The 12,268-nt window shown below is 40.4% G+C and overlaps 1 protein-coding gene and 1 long non-coding RNA gene across 2 annotated transcripts in view; one reads left to right on the top strand and one right to left on the bottom strand.

Annotated features, from left to right (window-relative positions):
- Positions 1 to 2,342, top strand: part of LOC123585649 — a 32,165-nt gene extending 29,823 nt beyond the window's left edge. Inside the window, exon 4 of the long non-coding RNA XR_006706343.1 lies at positions 2,240 to 2,342. This is a non-coding gene — a long non-coding RNA (uncharacterized LOC123585649). The remainder of the gene's footprint in view (positions 1 to 2,239) is intronic.
- RRM2B (ribonucleotide reductase regulatory TP53 inducible subunit M2B) overlaps positions 1 to 12,041 on the bottom strand; it is a 32,959-nt gene extending 20,918 nt beyond the window's left edge. The window contains exons 1-2 of the mRNA XM_045454026.1: positions 11,704 to 12,041; positions 3,101 to 3,256 (exon numbers count right to left, since the gene is read on the bottom strand). Coding sequence (XP_045309982.1) covers positions 3,101 to 3,256; positions 11,704 to 12,012 — 465 coding nt within the window. The 5' untranslated portion in view covers positions 12,013 to 12,041. The remainder of the gene's footprint in view (positions 1 to 3,100; positions 3,257 to 11,703) is intronic.
- Between the last annotated feature and the right edge of the window lie 227 nt (positions 12,042 to 12,268).

The raw sequence follows: 12,268 nt of genomic DNA, 5'->3' as shown, positions 1-12,268 counted from the left end.
ATCTACTTTTATACCCAGAAAGTAATGCCAGGCATGTAACGACCCAGGTTTTAAAGTTATTTACAGGTATGGCTTCCTCTGGGAATAGAAATATTTCTGAAAATGCTTATTAGAACTAGTCCTTGCAGTTAATAGAGGAAGGTACTCTAGAGTTTGATGGACTCTATAATTTAAAATAGGATTTAAAGGTACCTTGTAGATATTTTGTCTTAGGAAGATCTCTGAAGTATTTTTCACAATAACTTCATAAACATTTGAAATATATAACTGTCCTTTGTCCTCCTTTTATTTATTCTTACGAAGCCCTAATCTCTTTCACCATTCCAAAAAGGATTAATGCTTCATTATTTGTGTTCTTTTTTGAAATCCTTTTTCCTGTTACTTTATTCTTTAAATGTTTACTTAGCACCTACAATATGCCAGACACTGTAAAAAGTGTTAGAGATACAATGCTGTTGTGTGTGTGTGGGGCGGGGGGGGGGGGATATGTTGTATATATCTTTTAAAACATGCAAGCTAATAACCAGATCCTATTCTCTTAAGAGCTCAACTCAGGATTAACTTAAGGGTACCTTCTTAGTTTTTGTGTATTCTACTCCTGATATTAAATTTTAATACTATAATATGCTCACTCTTAAACATTAAACTTACCCCTTCAAACACTCAACTTCAAATAGTCTTATAAATTTCACTTATTCTCCATTTCACTATCTAAATACTGATCCTAAACTACTCGTTATTAGAACTGCCTGGTAGCTTTAAAAGAAAAATCCAAAACCCTAGACTTTTTACTTCTGAATCAAGATTTCTGATGATCAGACATATTTAGGAATAATCCTAAACTACAGATAACACAATGACTAAATTGGAACTAAATTCAAACATAATATGTTTGAAGGAAAAATATGTGGAACTAAACGTGTCTTACTTCCTTTTAAGAAGGGTATTTAGGGGCACCTGGGTGGCTCAGTCAGTTAAGTGTCTGACTTCAACCCAGGTCATGATCTTACAATTCATGAGTTCGAGCCCCACATCAAGCTCTGTGCTGACAGCTCAGAGCCTGGAGCCTGTTTCAGATTCTGTGTCTCCTTCTGTCTCTGCCCCTGCCCCACTCATGTTCTCTCTCTCTCTCTCTCAAAAATTGAAATAAACCTAAAAAAAAATTTTAATGGGTATTTAAATCTTCCTATAAACTTCCTATAAAATATGTACCAACCTATGTATTTTAATTTTTTAAATTAGTATTTCTTAGTCATAATACAACATGTATTATATTTGCTAAAAGATGCAGTAATCTTCAAATGAATTCTGAGAAACCCAAGTATCACAAGTAGCTTTTAACATGATGAGTGAAAAAGCCACCTGTGTACTCCATTTGTTCAGTTAACCATATCTAACAAAACACCTCCTAAAAACGACAGTTAGAAACAATCAGACGTGCCAAGCAGTATGACCCAATTTGAAAATACTGGGGTTTTATTTTGTTTCAGATTTTTGCTCTGTATGTTAATTATAATATAACAAAGATGTTAACAATATAACACAGATGGATAAGTGGGTAAAATTAGTGTAATAGAAACTTCAACAATTCATGCCTTCTGATTTTCCAATGAGGACTGTGAGAAGTTAACCAATGTTCCCAGTTCCACAGCTAGTAAGTGGTAGAGTCAGGATTGGTACCTAAGCAGTTTGGCTCCAGAGCCTGCATTCTTTCTTTTCTTTTCTTTCTTTCTTTCTTTCTTTTTTTTTTTTTTTTTTTTTTGAGAGAGAGAGAGAGAGAGAGGGAGAAGTGAGTGAAGGGCAAAGAGAGAATCCATGGGGGCCAGACAGAGAGAGAGGGAAAGAGTGAAGAGGGACCCACCCAAAGCGGGGCTCAAGCTCACCGGATGCGGGACTCAAACCCACAAACCATGAGATCATGACCTGAGCTGAAGTCAGACGTTTAACCAACTGAGCCATCTGGGCGCCCCCAGGGCCTGGATTCTTAACAGTGCATGTTTACATGTGTGAAATCAATCTTCTGAAAAATAGACAAATGGATATATTTAGATAGATTTGGATCTATTTATATAGATAAATACACACGTACGCACAGAGCAAGTGTGCAAGTATCATCCATTATATTCAGAGAGGAACATAATGACTGTGTGTTCAAACTATGGAGCAACCACTTACATGACCACCTGTCCTTACCAAACCAGCAAGGATTCTAATTTATTGTTTTCAACTCTTTTTCAAGACGGAAAATGCCCCTAACATACAGCATTCTACAGCCACCCTGTCTGTTGGAGCAGCAGCGCCAGGTTTGATGTGGCTAAAGGCGGGGCCAGACTGGGAGGAGCTCCAGCTGACAGCTCAGAAGGGAGAGCACTGCCTTAGTGGTCAGATTCCCTGGCACAGCTCTTTCTGCACAATCAGGTAAGTCTCTCAATGGAAAGCAGGGTCCCTAAGGCTTTCACTCCCATTTTTTGGCTGTGGTGAAATTTTTTTTATTCTGCTGGCCATAAATAAAGACTAGTTTTATTTGGTCATAGCAAATCAAAAGTCTCTTTAAAAATAGAAAATGTTTAGGGCACCTGGGTGGCTTAGTCCGTTAAGCGTCTGACTCTTGATTTTGGCTCCTGTCATGATCCCAGGGTCGTGGGATAGAGCCTCAGGTTGGGCTCTGTGCTGGGCATGGAACCTGCTTAAAATTCTCTCTCTCTCTCTCTCTCTCTCTCTCTCTCTCTCTCTCTGTGTGTGTGTGTGTGTGTGTGTGTGTCTTTCTCCTCTCCCACCCCCTCCCCCCCTGATGTTCTCTCTCAAATAAAAATAATTAATTAAAAAAATAGAAAATGTTCTAAAATATATTGAAAGTAAAAGCCTGGGAGGCTGAGGCCACTTTTGCAGCAGGAAACATGTTTACAGGCATAGACGGCAGTCTAAACATAAAACATTGGAGAACACTGTTATTTAGTTTCAGCAATTTCAAACATTATCTTAAACAACCGATCTTATCCAACATATCTTACAATATAAGTTAACATTTTTCAACGTCCTATGACAGAAGATATGAACACTGCACTAGAATATGACTGCTGTCAAAGGTAATGTCACTTACCTCTTCTGCTGTCCAGAAGGATGCCTGTGCCTTTTTATACATTTTCCAAATGTCAGGGTACTGGATTGGAAAGATGACAAATCGGCGAGAACTCTTTCGTAGGAGTGGCTCTTCATTTGACTTCACTTCATTTTCATTGGAATCTGAAGACGACCTCTTTGGAAAATAAAATACACACACACATTCTGTGTAGACATTACCTCTTTATACATATCTAAACACCAATTTGGGGGAATTAAACAGACAGCACAGGTTGAGGAGTCCGTCTGCCTGGGCTGAATCCTTGCTGTTATCTGGTACCTGGTTAATAGTGTTTGGTTAGTTCTGTGACCATCAAAAGTTGCTTAACTTCTCTGAGCCTTGGTTCTTTCCTTATCAGTAAAATAACACTTAACTCGCAGGTTAATCTTAATGGTTAAAAGTGCTTTAAACCAACCCTGGTGCATAAGGAGCACTCAGCAAAATTGCCATTATTGCTACTTTAAGGATAAGCACAAAACTAGATCCCTGTCATGGTGGGCAAATCTCTAAGTCTGTGCACAAAATGTCCCTTCAGTGCCTTTCTCAGAGATAGGATGCTGGCATGAATAGGCTACTATTATAAGCTACTTTCTTATTTTAATGTTTTTTTTTCCTAATCTGAACTGAAATATTAGAATACTTAACTGAAAACTCCTTACCAACAATTTATCAACCTTTGTTCATCTGAACCTTCCCATTTACCAATTGGTTATTACTATTTGCTTGTTAACGTTACTACAGATGGTCTTACTGTGGGCTGGCTCAAAGCGTTGTAGAATTGAGTGAGAAGCACACACTTATATACATACAACTTGGAAATGATGGCATTCCGAGGGGACAGTGCCAGGTTTTTGTTTTTGTTTGTTTTTGTTTTTTTAACAGTCAGCAAGAGTATCAGAAGAGTTGTGCCTTGCATGAGAATGAATATATACAAAGTACATACAAATGGGCTAAAAAATAGATAAATCAAGATTATTGGGATACATTTCTATTCCAGACTCCTAATTCAAACTGTCTCTTTTTCTCCAGTGCCAGGCCCATCATGTTCCTTCATCCTTTTCATTGCTTCCACCAACCACAACTCTCCGAAGCAAGTGTACTCTCACAGATGAAACTAAAGCAAAGCAAGATGAGAAAAAGCCTCAAAATTGAAGCCTGAGGCTATCCCAATACAGGTAGGGCTTATACACTGCACACATACTGCCACTATAGTATATATAGACTCATATTTTTTTTTGTTTTTTATGCTCTTATTTTTTAGACTATCTTATTTCATAACTACTTATTTGAAGGTGTAGGCTTCCCCAGATAAAGCACTTGAGCCCTGGGGAGTAGAAAGCAGTTTTTATTTATTGTGGTGTTCCCAGAGTACTGTGTCAAGCATAACATCAATACACATTAGCTAAGTAAGTGAAGGGGCTGCTAATTTCTCTTTATCCTGTGCTCAAATCACTGGATACCTTTAGAATTTAATTTAACATAAGACCACAATACATCAGTGAGATACCCTAACAACCACTCAAATCAAGCCTTTTCTGAGTACTCCCACATTTCCTTCCCCCCAGGCCCCTAAAGGGGGGATTTGGTCCCCCACACGGCACATAGTTCACTGTAATTTAATTCCTCATTATTCGTCTGTAGTCTCCTCTAGACTAGGCTTCTCGAGAGTAAAAACTAACTTTACTCTTGTGGAATCCCTAGAACCTAGCATAGTACCTGGGATTTAGTTGATATTCATTCCCCAAATATTCAAGCAAATTTTTAAAATGGAAGTCGTTTTTTGTTTGTGTCGCTTTTATATATTTTGTCACTGGGGTACAGGTATATATTTGGAGCTGGAATTCTTTACCTTCAGTGTATTTGCTATGTGAACCATCATAAGCAGTAACCATGTAGCAGCTAAGCACTCTGGCCCTGAAAGTTTTTAAATGCTGATTAATTGATCAATGTCAGAATCTTTGAAAACGGCAGAAGACTAGCACCTTTAAATTGGAATGAAGGTCACTTTTGAACATGTATTCTTCCTGTTCCGTTCTGATAATTTGTGAATTGTTAAGAGAAGTAGTTGGATTAGGAAGGCATTATGAAAGAGTTTGCAGTATGAAGACAGGAGGGTTTAATCAACATAAACCTCTGAATTGGACTAGAAATGACACATTACTTATTTCCTTGATCCTTAAAAAAAAACCCACACACACTTTAATACAATGTCAGGAGGGGCATACATCCCAGAGGTCTAGGTTTTCTAGAATATCCTCTATGGACCTAAGAATTTTACAAGAGAAAGCAATGTGAAAAAAAGTCACGATGGCATGTACTTTCTAAATCTAGACCTTACCGTATGTGTGGGACAATAGAAGAAGAAGAAACCAGAAAAAAAAAAAGCAGAGAACACTTCCCGATGACTTTCTAAATACGTTCTAAAGAACTCTGGGTCCCTCTAATGTCACAAATGCTAGATTAAAATTTCATTATGAAATATTTTTTACTACAATTTTAACAGGTTAAAACACAACAGATGTTCTGTATATACAGAAAGAATGCCACGAATGCATGCACTTGTGTTTCCAGGTTGTCATTTTTCTTTCCTTTTTTGGGCGGGGAGGGGGAGAGACCTCAGATAAAAGTTTCTCTAGCCATCTCTGCTTAACTAAAGAACACATGAGATTAAGAGACGGGCAGTTTAAAAAAACAACAAAAACAAACAAACAGAATCTGTAATCATTTGTATTTGTTTTTCAGGAGTGAACCTAGATTTTTTTCAAAACCAAACAAAAAGGATAAAACAATAGTACAATAATAATAATAAAACAGTAGAAGCCCTTTTATGCAAAGTGATCCAAACTGGCAGTTAGAAATTGGCTAAAGGAAGGAATCATAAGAAAATGATATATGCCTTAAAGTATTTAACTTAAAACATGTAATTTACATTTACTTACTCATTTTCTGCTATAAAGTCAAAGCTTTTTGTTGTTGTCAATTTGGCTCACTGATTGGACTCCCAAGTCTTTCTGACATAAACATGATATAACACATCATTTACACTTTCTAGTTTTAACATACTTAAGGTGGAACACTGAGTGCAGAGTCCTTATCTCTTGTAGGATTCCCTCCCAATCTTTTTATACTTGTCTTGCTTACATCTCTTCTACAGAATTTGTTTTTAATGAGTCATCTTCACTGAGTTCTCCATAGCTTCCAATTTAAGTTTTCACAGAAGCAACTTCCTTCTCATTCTCATAGTTTACACATTTAATTAAATTATAATAATTACAATGCAAATACAATAGGTATTATAAATGAGATTGGAAACAAGACAACTGATTTGGTAAGGTATAACTCAACCAGTGGGAACAGAAGTATGTGGGTGCATCAGAGAAGAATCTACTACTCTTACATTCTAAAGCCAGTGGCTATCCACTTATTTTATAGGGTTGGTAAATCCACAAGACTGACTAGTAGTAAATTGATTAAGAAAACTTTGATAAGGGGCCCCTGGGTGGCTCAGTTGGTTGAGCATCCGACTTCGGCTCGGGTCATGATCTCACGTGTGGTTTGTGAGTTTGAGCCCTGCATTGGGCTTTCTGCTGTCAACACAGAGCCTGCTTCAGATCCTCTGTCTCCCTCTCTCTCTGCCCCTCTCCTGCTCGCCTGTGATCTCTCTCTAAAATAAATAAAAACTTAAAAAAAACACACACACACAACTTGTGATAAATATGCAAAGAAATTGTTTGCTAAGTTTGATATAAATCTTCACTTACCATCTGTACCCCAATTCAAAATGATGGGTTCATCAAAACAGCCTCACTATTCTATTAATTGATTTTATAAGTAATGTTCTATACATTAACTTCAGTAAAATTATACTAATAAAACAAAGGTGGATTTTATCTATTAGTGTTGGGCTTACAATTTTGTTTGGAAAATATGGTCAGGTATTAAAGCCACGGGAAGAGGGCTGTCAGTGTAAATATATATGAATTTTGCCACAGTGGTTTTTCTATAGTCATTTTGATACAACTGTTTTGACACTTTCTTTTTTACCTCAAAGTCATCATTCTGCTGAAATGAAACAAGCAAAAAATTTTAACTTTTCACTTTTAAAATATATACTTTGTCTCTAAGCTTTATCTGAAGTTAAGGTAGGTATGTATTTTGCATGTTAAATGGTATTAAGATGCTGGTTTTCAAAAAATGTTGAAAGTGTTCTGTTTTGATATATAACACTTTAGTATCTGGCCTCTATCACATAGACTATTAGGAGACTTAGAAAGTTTCTAAATCCTTTTTTTTTTTTATTTTTTTAATGTTTACTTATTGTTGGGGTGGGGAGGGGCAGAGAAAGAGGAAGACACAGAATCTGAAGCAGGCTCCAGGCTCTGAGCTGTTAGCACAGAGCCTGACGTGGGGCTTGAACTCAAGAACCGGGAGATCATGACCTGAGCCAAAGTCAGACGCTCAACTGACTAAGCCACCCAGGTGCCCCAAGACTTAGAAAGTTTTTAATTAGACAAGAGACATAATCAGGTCTGTCTTTTAAGATCACTTTTCCAGAAGTGTGGTCATATTAGAAGAGAAATTGCAGGTGGAGAGAACAATTTAAAGATTATTACCCTACCCATATCCTGCCTGAACTAGGGTACCAGCAGTAGAAACACAAAAGAAGACTGCTTTAAGAGACAGTCAGTGGGAATGCAAGCTGGTGTAGCCACTCTGGAAAACAGTATGGAGGTTCCTCAAAAAACTAAAAATAGAACTACCCTAGGACCCAGCCATTGCACTACCAGGCATTTATCCAAGGGATACAGGTGTGCTGTTTCGAAGGGACACGTGCACCCCCATGTTTATAGCATCTCTATCAACAATAGCCAAAGTATGGAAAGAGCCCAAATGTCCATCGATGGATGAATGGATAAAGAAGGTGTGGTATATACATACAGTGGAGTATTACTCGGCAATCAAAAAGAATGAAATCTTGCCATTTGCAACTACGTGGATGGAACTGGAGGGTATTATGCTAAGTGAAATTAGTCAGAGAAAGACAAAAATCCTAAGACTTCACTCATGTGAGGACTTTAAGAGAAAAAACAGATGAACATAAGGGAAGGGAAACAAAAATAATATAAAAACAGGGAGGGGGGACAAAACAGAAGAGACTCACAAATATGGAGAACAAACTGAGGGTTACTGGAGGGGTTGTGGGAGGGGGGATGGGCTAAATGGGTAAGGGGCCCTAAGGAATCTACTCCTGAAATCATTGTTGCACTATATGCTAATTTGGATGTAATTTTAAAAAATAAAAAATAAAATTAAAAAACAAAAGAGACAGTCAGAAGTAGAATTAATCATTCTTGTTAAAATTTTGGATTTTAGGTAACAGGATAAGGAAGAGTTGAAGATGCCCTTGATGGTCCAGCAACTGGATGATCATAACAAGAAATGAGAGACAGAGAAAGTGTTCAGCATCTGGAGAATAACTGAATAAATCAGACAAAAACTCTTGCTTCTCACATTAGATGTTTAACAAAAGCTTAATTTGAATGAACTCCTCCACAGACCCGAGCCATAACAACAATAAAGAGTTACAAACACAATAGTTCTTAAAAGGTCAACTTGGTCAATAAAAAACATAATTTGTTCAATTTGAAGATATCCAGAAGGCAACTAAAAATATAACACTGCAGCAGAGGAGTGGTGGTGACCTATCCCATTAGTAGTCACCAAAGGGATTATCCTGGGAGAACATCTAGAGAAGCAGCATGGCTGAGGATACTGCCTAGAAAACCCAGGCATTGAAAGGACAGATGGAAGAGGAGCCAGCTGGGATTAAAAGTGGCTGAGACGAATGTAGGACAATCAAAAGCAAAGACAGAAGTGATCTGATTTGGCTAAAGCCATGCTCTGTCAACAGATGAAACAGACAACTGTAAAGGATCCACACTCTGGATATCAATCAGGTTAAGAGGTTAGGAATTAATTGTGTGGGCCAAAGATTTTCGAACATCTGGGGGACTGAGAGGTTCATATTCCAACTCTCACCACTTGCTCTCTAGCCCCCAGGGACTGGCATTCATTGTGGGGCAGTTTGAAAATCATTCCTGTGGGTGGTCATGGAGAGTTTCTGAATATAAATTAACATGAATAGGAGTGGCATGAGGAGGATTCATTGGATACCTATGTGCAGAATGAGCTGGAAAAGAAAAAACAAAACAAAACCCTAGATGTTGGTAGCAACTATGGTATTGATCTCAAAGTTGCAAAAGGCAGCCTGAGTTAAGATGTGGTGGTTAGCATGAAAAAGCTGCTTATAAGGGCTTTGCCAGCCTAAGGGATTGGGCATTTTTGATGCGAATTGGGACCCTCTCAAGAATTTTTACTTGGGAGGAGTGACATAGAGGCACTGGTTTAGTGAAGGATTAATTTAGTAATGGTTAAAAAAAAAAAAGATTAAACAGTGGGTAAGACTGAAGGTAGACAATTTGTTGTAGCTGCACAGGTATGAAATGATAAAACCCTGAAATAAAGTTCCACACGGGCATTCCTTGGCAACATTCTATGGTCTCATCCAGAATGGTGACCCTAGTTCCTGCCTGCCTTAGTTTCTGGTCACTTCATCACAACAGGACATGCCAGGGCAGATTCCCCAGCTAGTCCTCACCATTCACTGGTCTAGGCTGGCATGCTATCAGGCCCCTCCCTCCCAAACAGCCCCAATCCCACCACTTTCACTTGTTTGCCTTGGCCTGGAGAAGACTGAGTGAAGACAACTATTTGGATGCTGATGTAGTCATATACTATTTGTATTTGCCCAGGTGTCACTTTCATTTTCATTTTTCTATTCCCACCAGATCTGACAAAACAGAATACTGGCCCACAAGCAAGAACTTGGTTTTAAGCCCTGCTCCACTATTCAGTCATGTGGTCCTGGGTATGTCATTTACCTTTTCTGGCCTAAACTTTCTTACCTTGAAAACAGTACTATCAATTGGATTAATGATAGTTAACTTTGAGAAATTGATGAAAGCCAAGGACCTCTTTCTCAGGAGATTCATATATGCACATACAAAATCTATAAACTCCAGGAGATTGATTCATAAACCCCCTGCAAGCCCATCTATGAATGCTTTAAGGCAGTGTTTCTTAAAATATGTGAACCAGAATCACCTGAAGTACTTGTTAAAAATGCAGGCCCAAATCCATCCTAAGAGATTTTGATTTACTGTGTCTGGAATGTAGGCCCTGTAGTTTATACTTTTTACAACTCCAGTTGATTCTAATGCAGGTGGCCCATGCTACACCATCATATCTAGAGAAACAAAGTGCTTAAGGCATCCCGGCATCTCAAGTTAAAAACTTTTGGACCAGATGCTCACTAGAATTCATTCCAGAGCTAAAGTTCTGCTTCTGTCTTTGTGGGCCTGTGTCATTGAGAAAGGGATAATAAACAAAAGTTAACTTCTAGGTCTTAAGTCTGAATCATTGCTGGTGCCATTAGCACAAAAAGAACTCTGAATTGTCCTTTTGGAGTGGGGATATTGGTACTCAATGTATTTGTTTCAAAGGGACAAGAAAGAGTTTAAGGAATATTTACAAGTTGTGAATTAGTTACTAAGTGTTTACAAAATCAAAATCAAATAAAATAAAACCCCAAATCTGGACTCTACAACTTTCTGAAGAAATATAGGGCGAAGTATGAGTCTCTGTAAGCTGAAACTTGAAGATACCACACACAGCAACAGGTTCAAGATAAATGCAAAAAGTATTTCTCTTGGACACAAATGGTTTACAAGTATTTGTAAAGTAACAGGGTACAAAAATTATAAAGCAACAATTTTAACTACCCTACAACAGTCTAATAAATTGATTTACTGTTATTATGTACTTTTATTATAGAAGCAGAAGATAAACATGTTAACTTAGGTTTTGTGAGGCACCCACAATTTCCCTGGCACTTTGCATAAAGCCTTTTACTTAATCCTCTGTGAGAGAAGTATCACTTCCACTGTATAAATGGAAACTGACACCTCATAGAGTCACAGCTAGTTAAGTGGCCCAGTCTGAGCAAATCTGGCCTCCTAACCTGAGGTTTTTCATTGTGAGGATTTCGCGTCGCCCTTCTACCTATCATCACCACCCCATCCACCTGTGTCAATTTCTGCATGCGTCCTCCCACTCCTTTTAACCATCCCAGAGATGGGATGCATTTCTCCAGTAGATCTACCTGTCTTCGTTCCTTGCCTGGGTTTCCTTAGCCAGGGCTCCAGACATGCGAGGATTGGGGGGAGGGGCTCCTCGGCCTGGCCTGAAACCTCAGAGCGTTGCCCTTGGCTGGCTCCGGAGCAGAGCAGCGGAGCAGAAACCCGGCTCCCTCTTCACTCCTCCCCTGGGACGGCCTCCCGGGCACTCGCAACCACGAAACCAGGCTGCGGCGAGGGCTCGCGGCCGGGCCTGCACCGGATTGCCGACCACAATGGGTAAAATTTCCTACAGCTGTCCTGCACCTTGCAGGTCCCCGCTGCAATTTGCAACCTAAAGGCCAGGCGTGACTGTGGGGCGGGACAGGGAACGGCAGCAACATTTACCTCACCCAGCTCGGGCCTGGCCGCTTCCGGCCTTTCCGGGTCACCCATCGCGCAGATTCCGCCAGAGCTACGGGAGCTGAAGGAACCGAGAGCAGCGGACCACCTCCAACTCTGACAGGACCCAGGTGGCCCACTGGCCCACTGAGTCCGCCCCGCCTCCTGCTGCACAGACCCCTCCCACTCCCGTCGGCTCCGCTTTCTCGCCGGCCGATTGAACAACTCCCCCTGCACCCGCCTGGCCCGGCCTCCGGGCCTCAGGGACCCGCCTACTCCGGCCGGCCCCGCCTCTCGCTTGCGGCCTGCGGACATCTCTCGGCCTCGACCAACCCCGCACCAACCGTTGCGCGGACCCCGCCTCCCGCCTGCCCAGTGAGGGACTCCCAGCGCCTGCCGTCCCCGCCTCCCCCGTCTCGAGGCCCCGCCCGCTCCAGGAGGCCCCGCCCACCGACCTCCCGGCTCCGCCTCCCGCCGGCCCCCAGCAGAACCAGCCCGGAACCCGCGGGCCTCGCCTACTCGCTCGCGGCGTGAGGGATTCGGCCTGCGGCTTTCGGCCCCGCCCGCCTGG

The sequence above is a fragment of the Leopardus geoffroyi genome, chromosome C3, assembly GCF_018350155.1.
Source record: "Leopardus geoffroyi isolate Oge1 chromosome C3, O.geoffroyi_Oge1_pat1.0, whole genome shotgun sequence".
Taxonomy (NCBI): Eukaryota; Metazoa; Chordata; class Mammalia; order Carnivora; family Felidae; genus Leopardus; species Leopardus geoffroyi.
The sequence above is the reverse complement of the archived record's forward strand: the minus strand, read 5'-3'. Positions and strand labels throughout refer to the sequence as shown.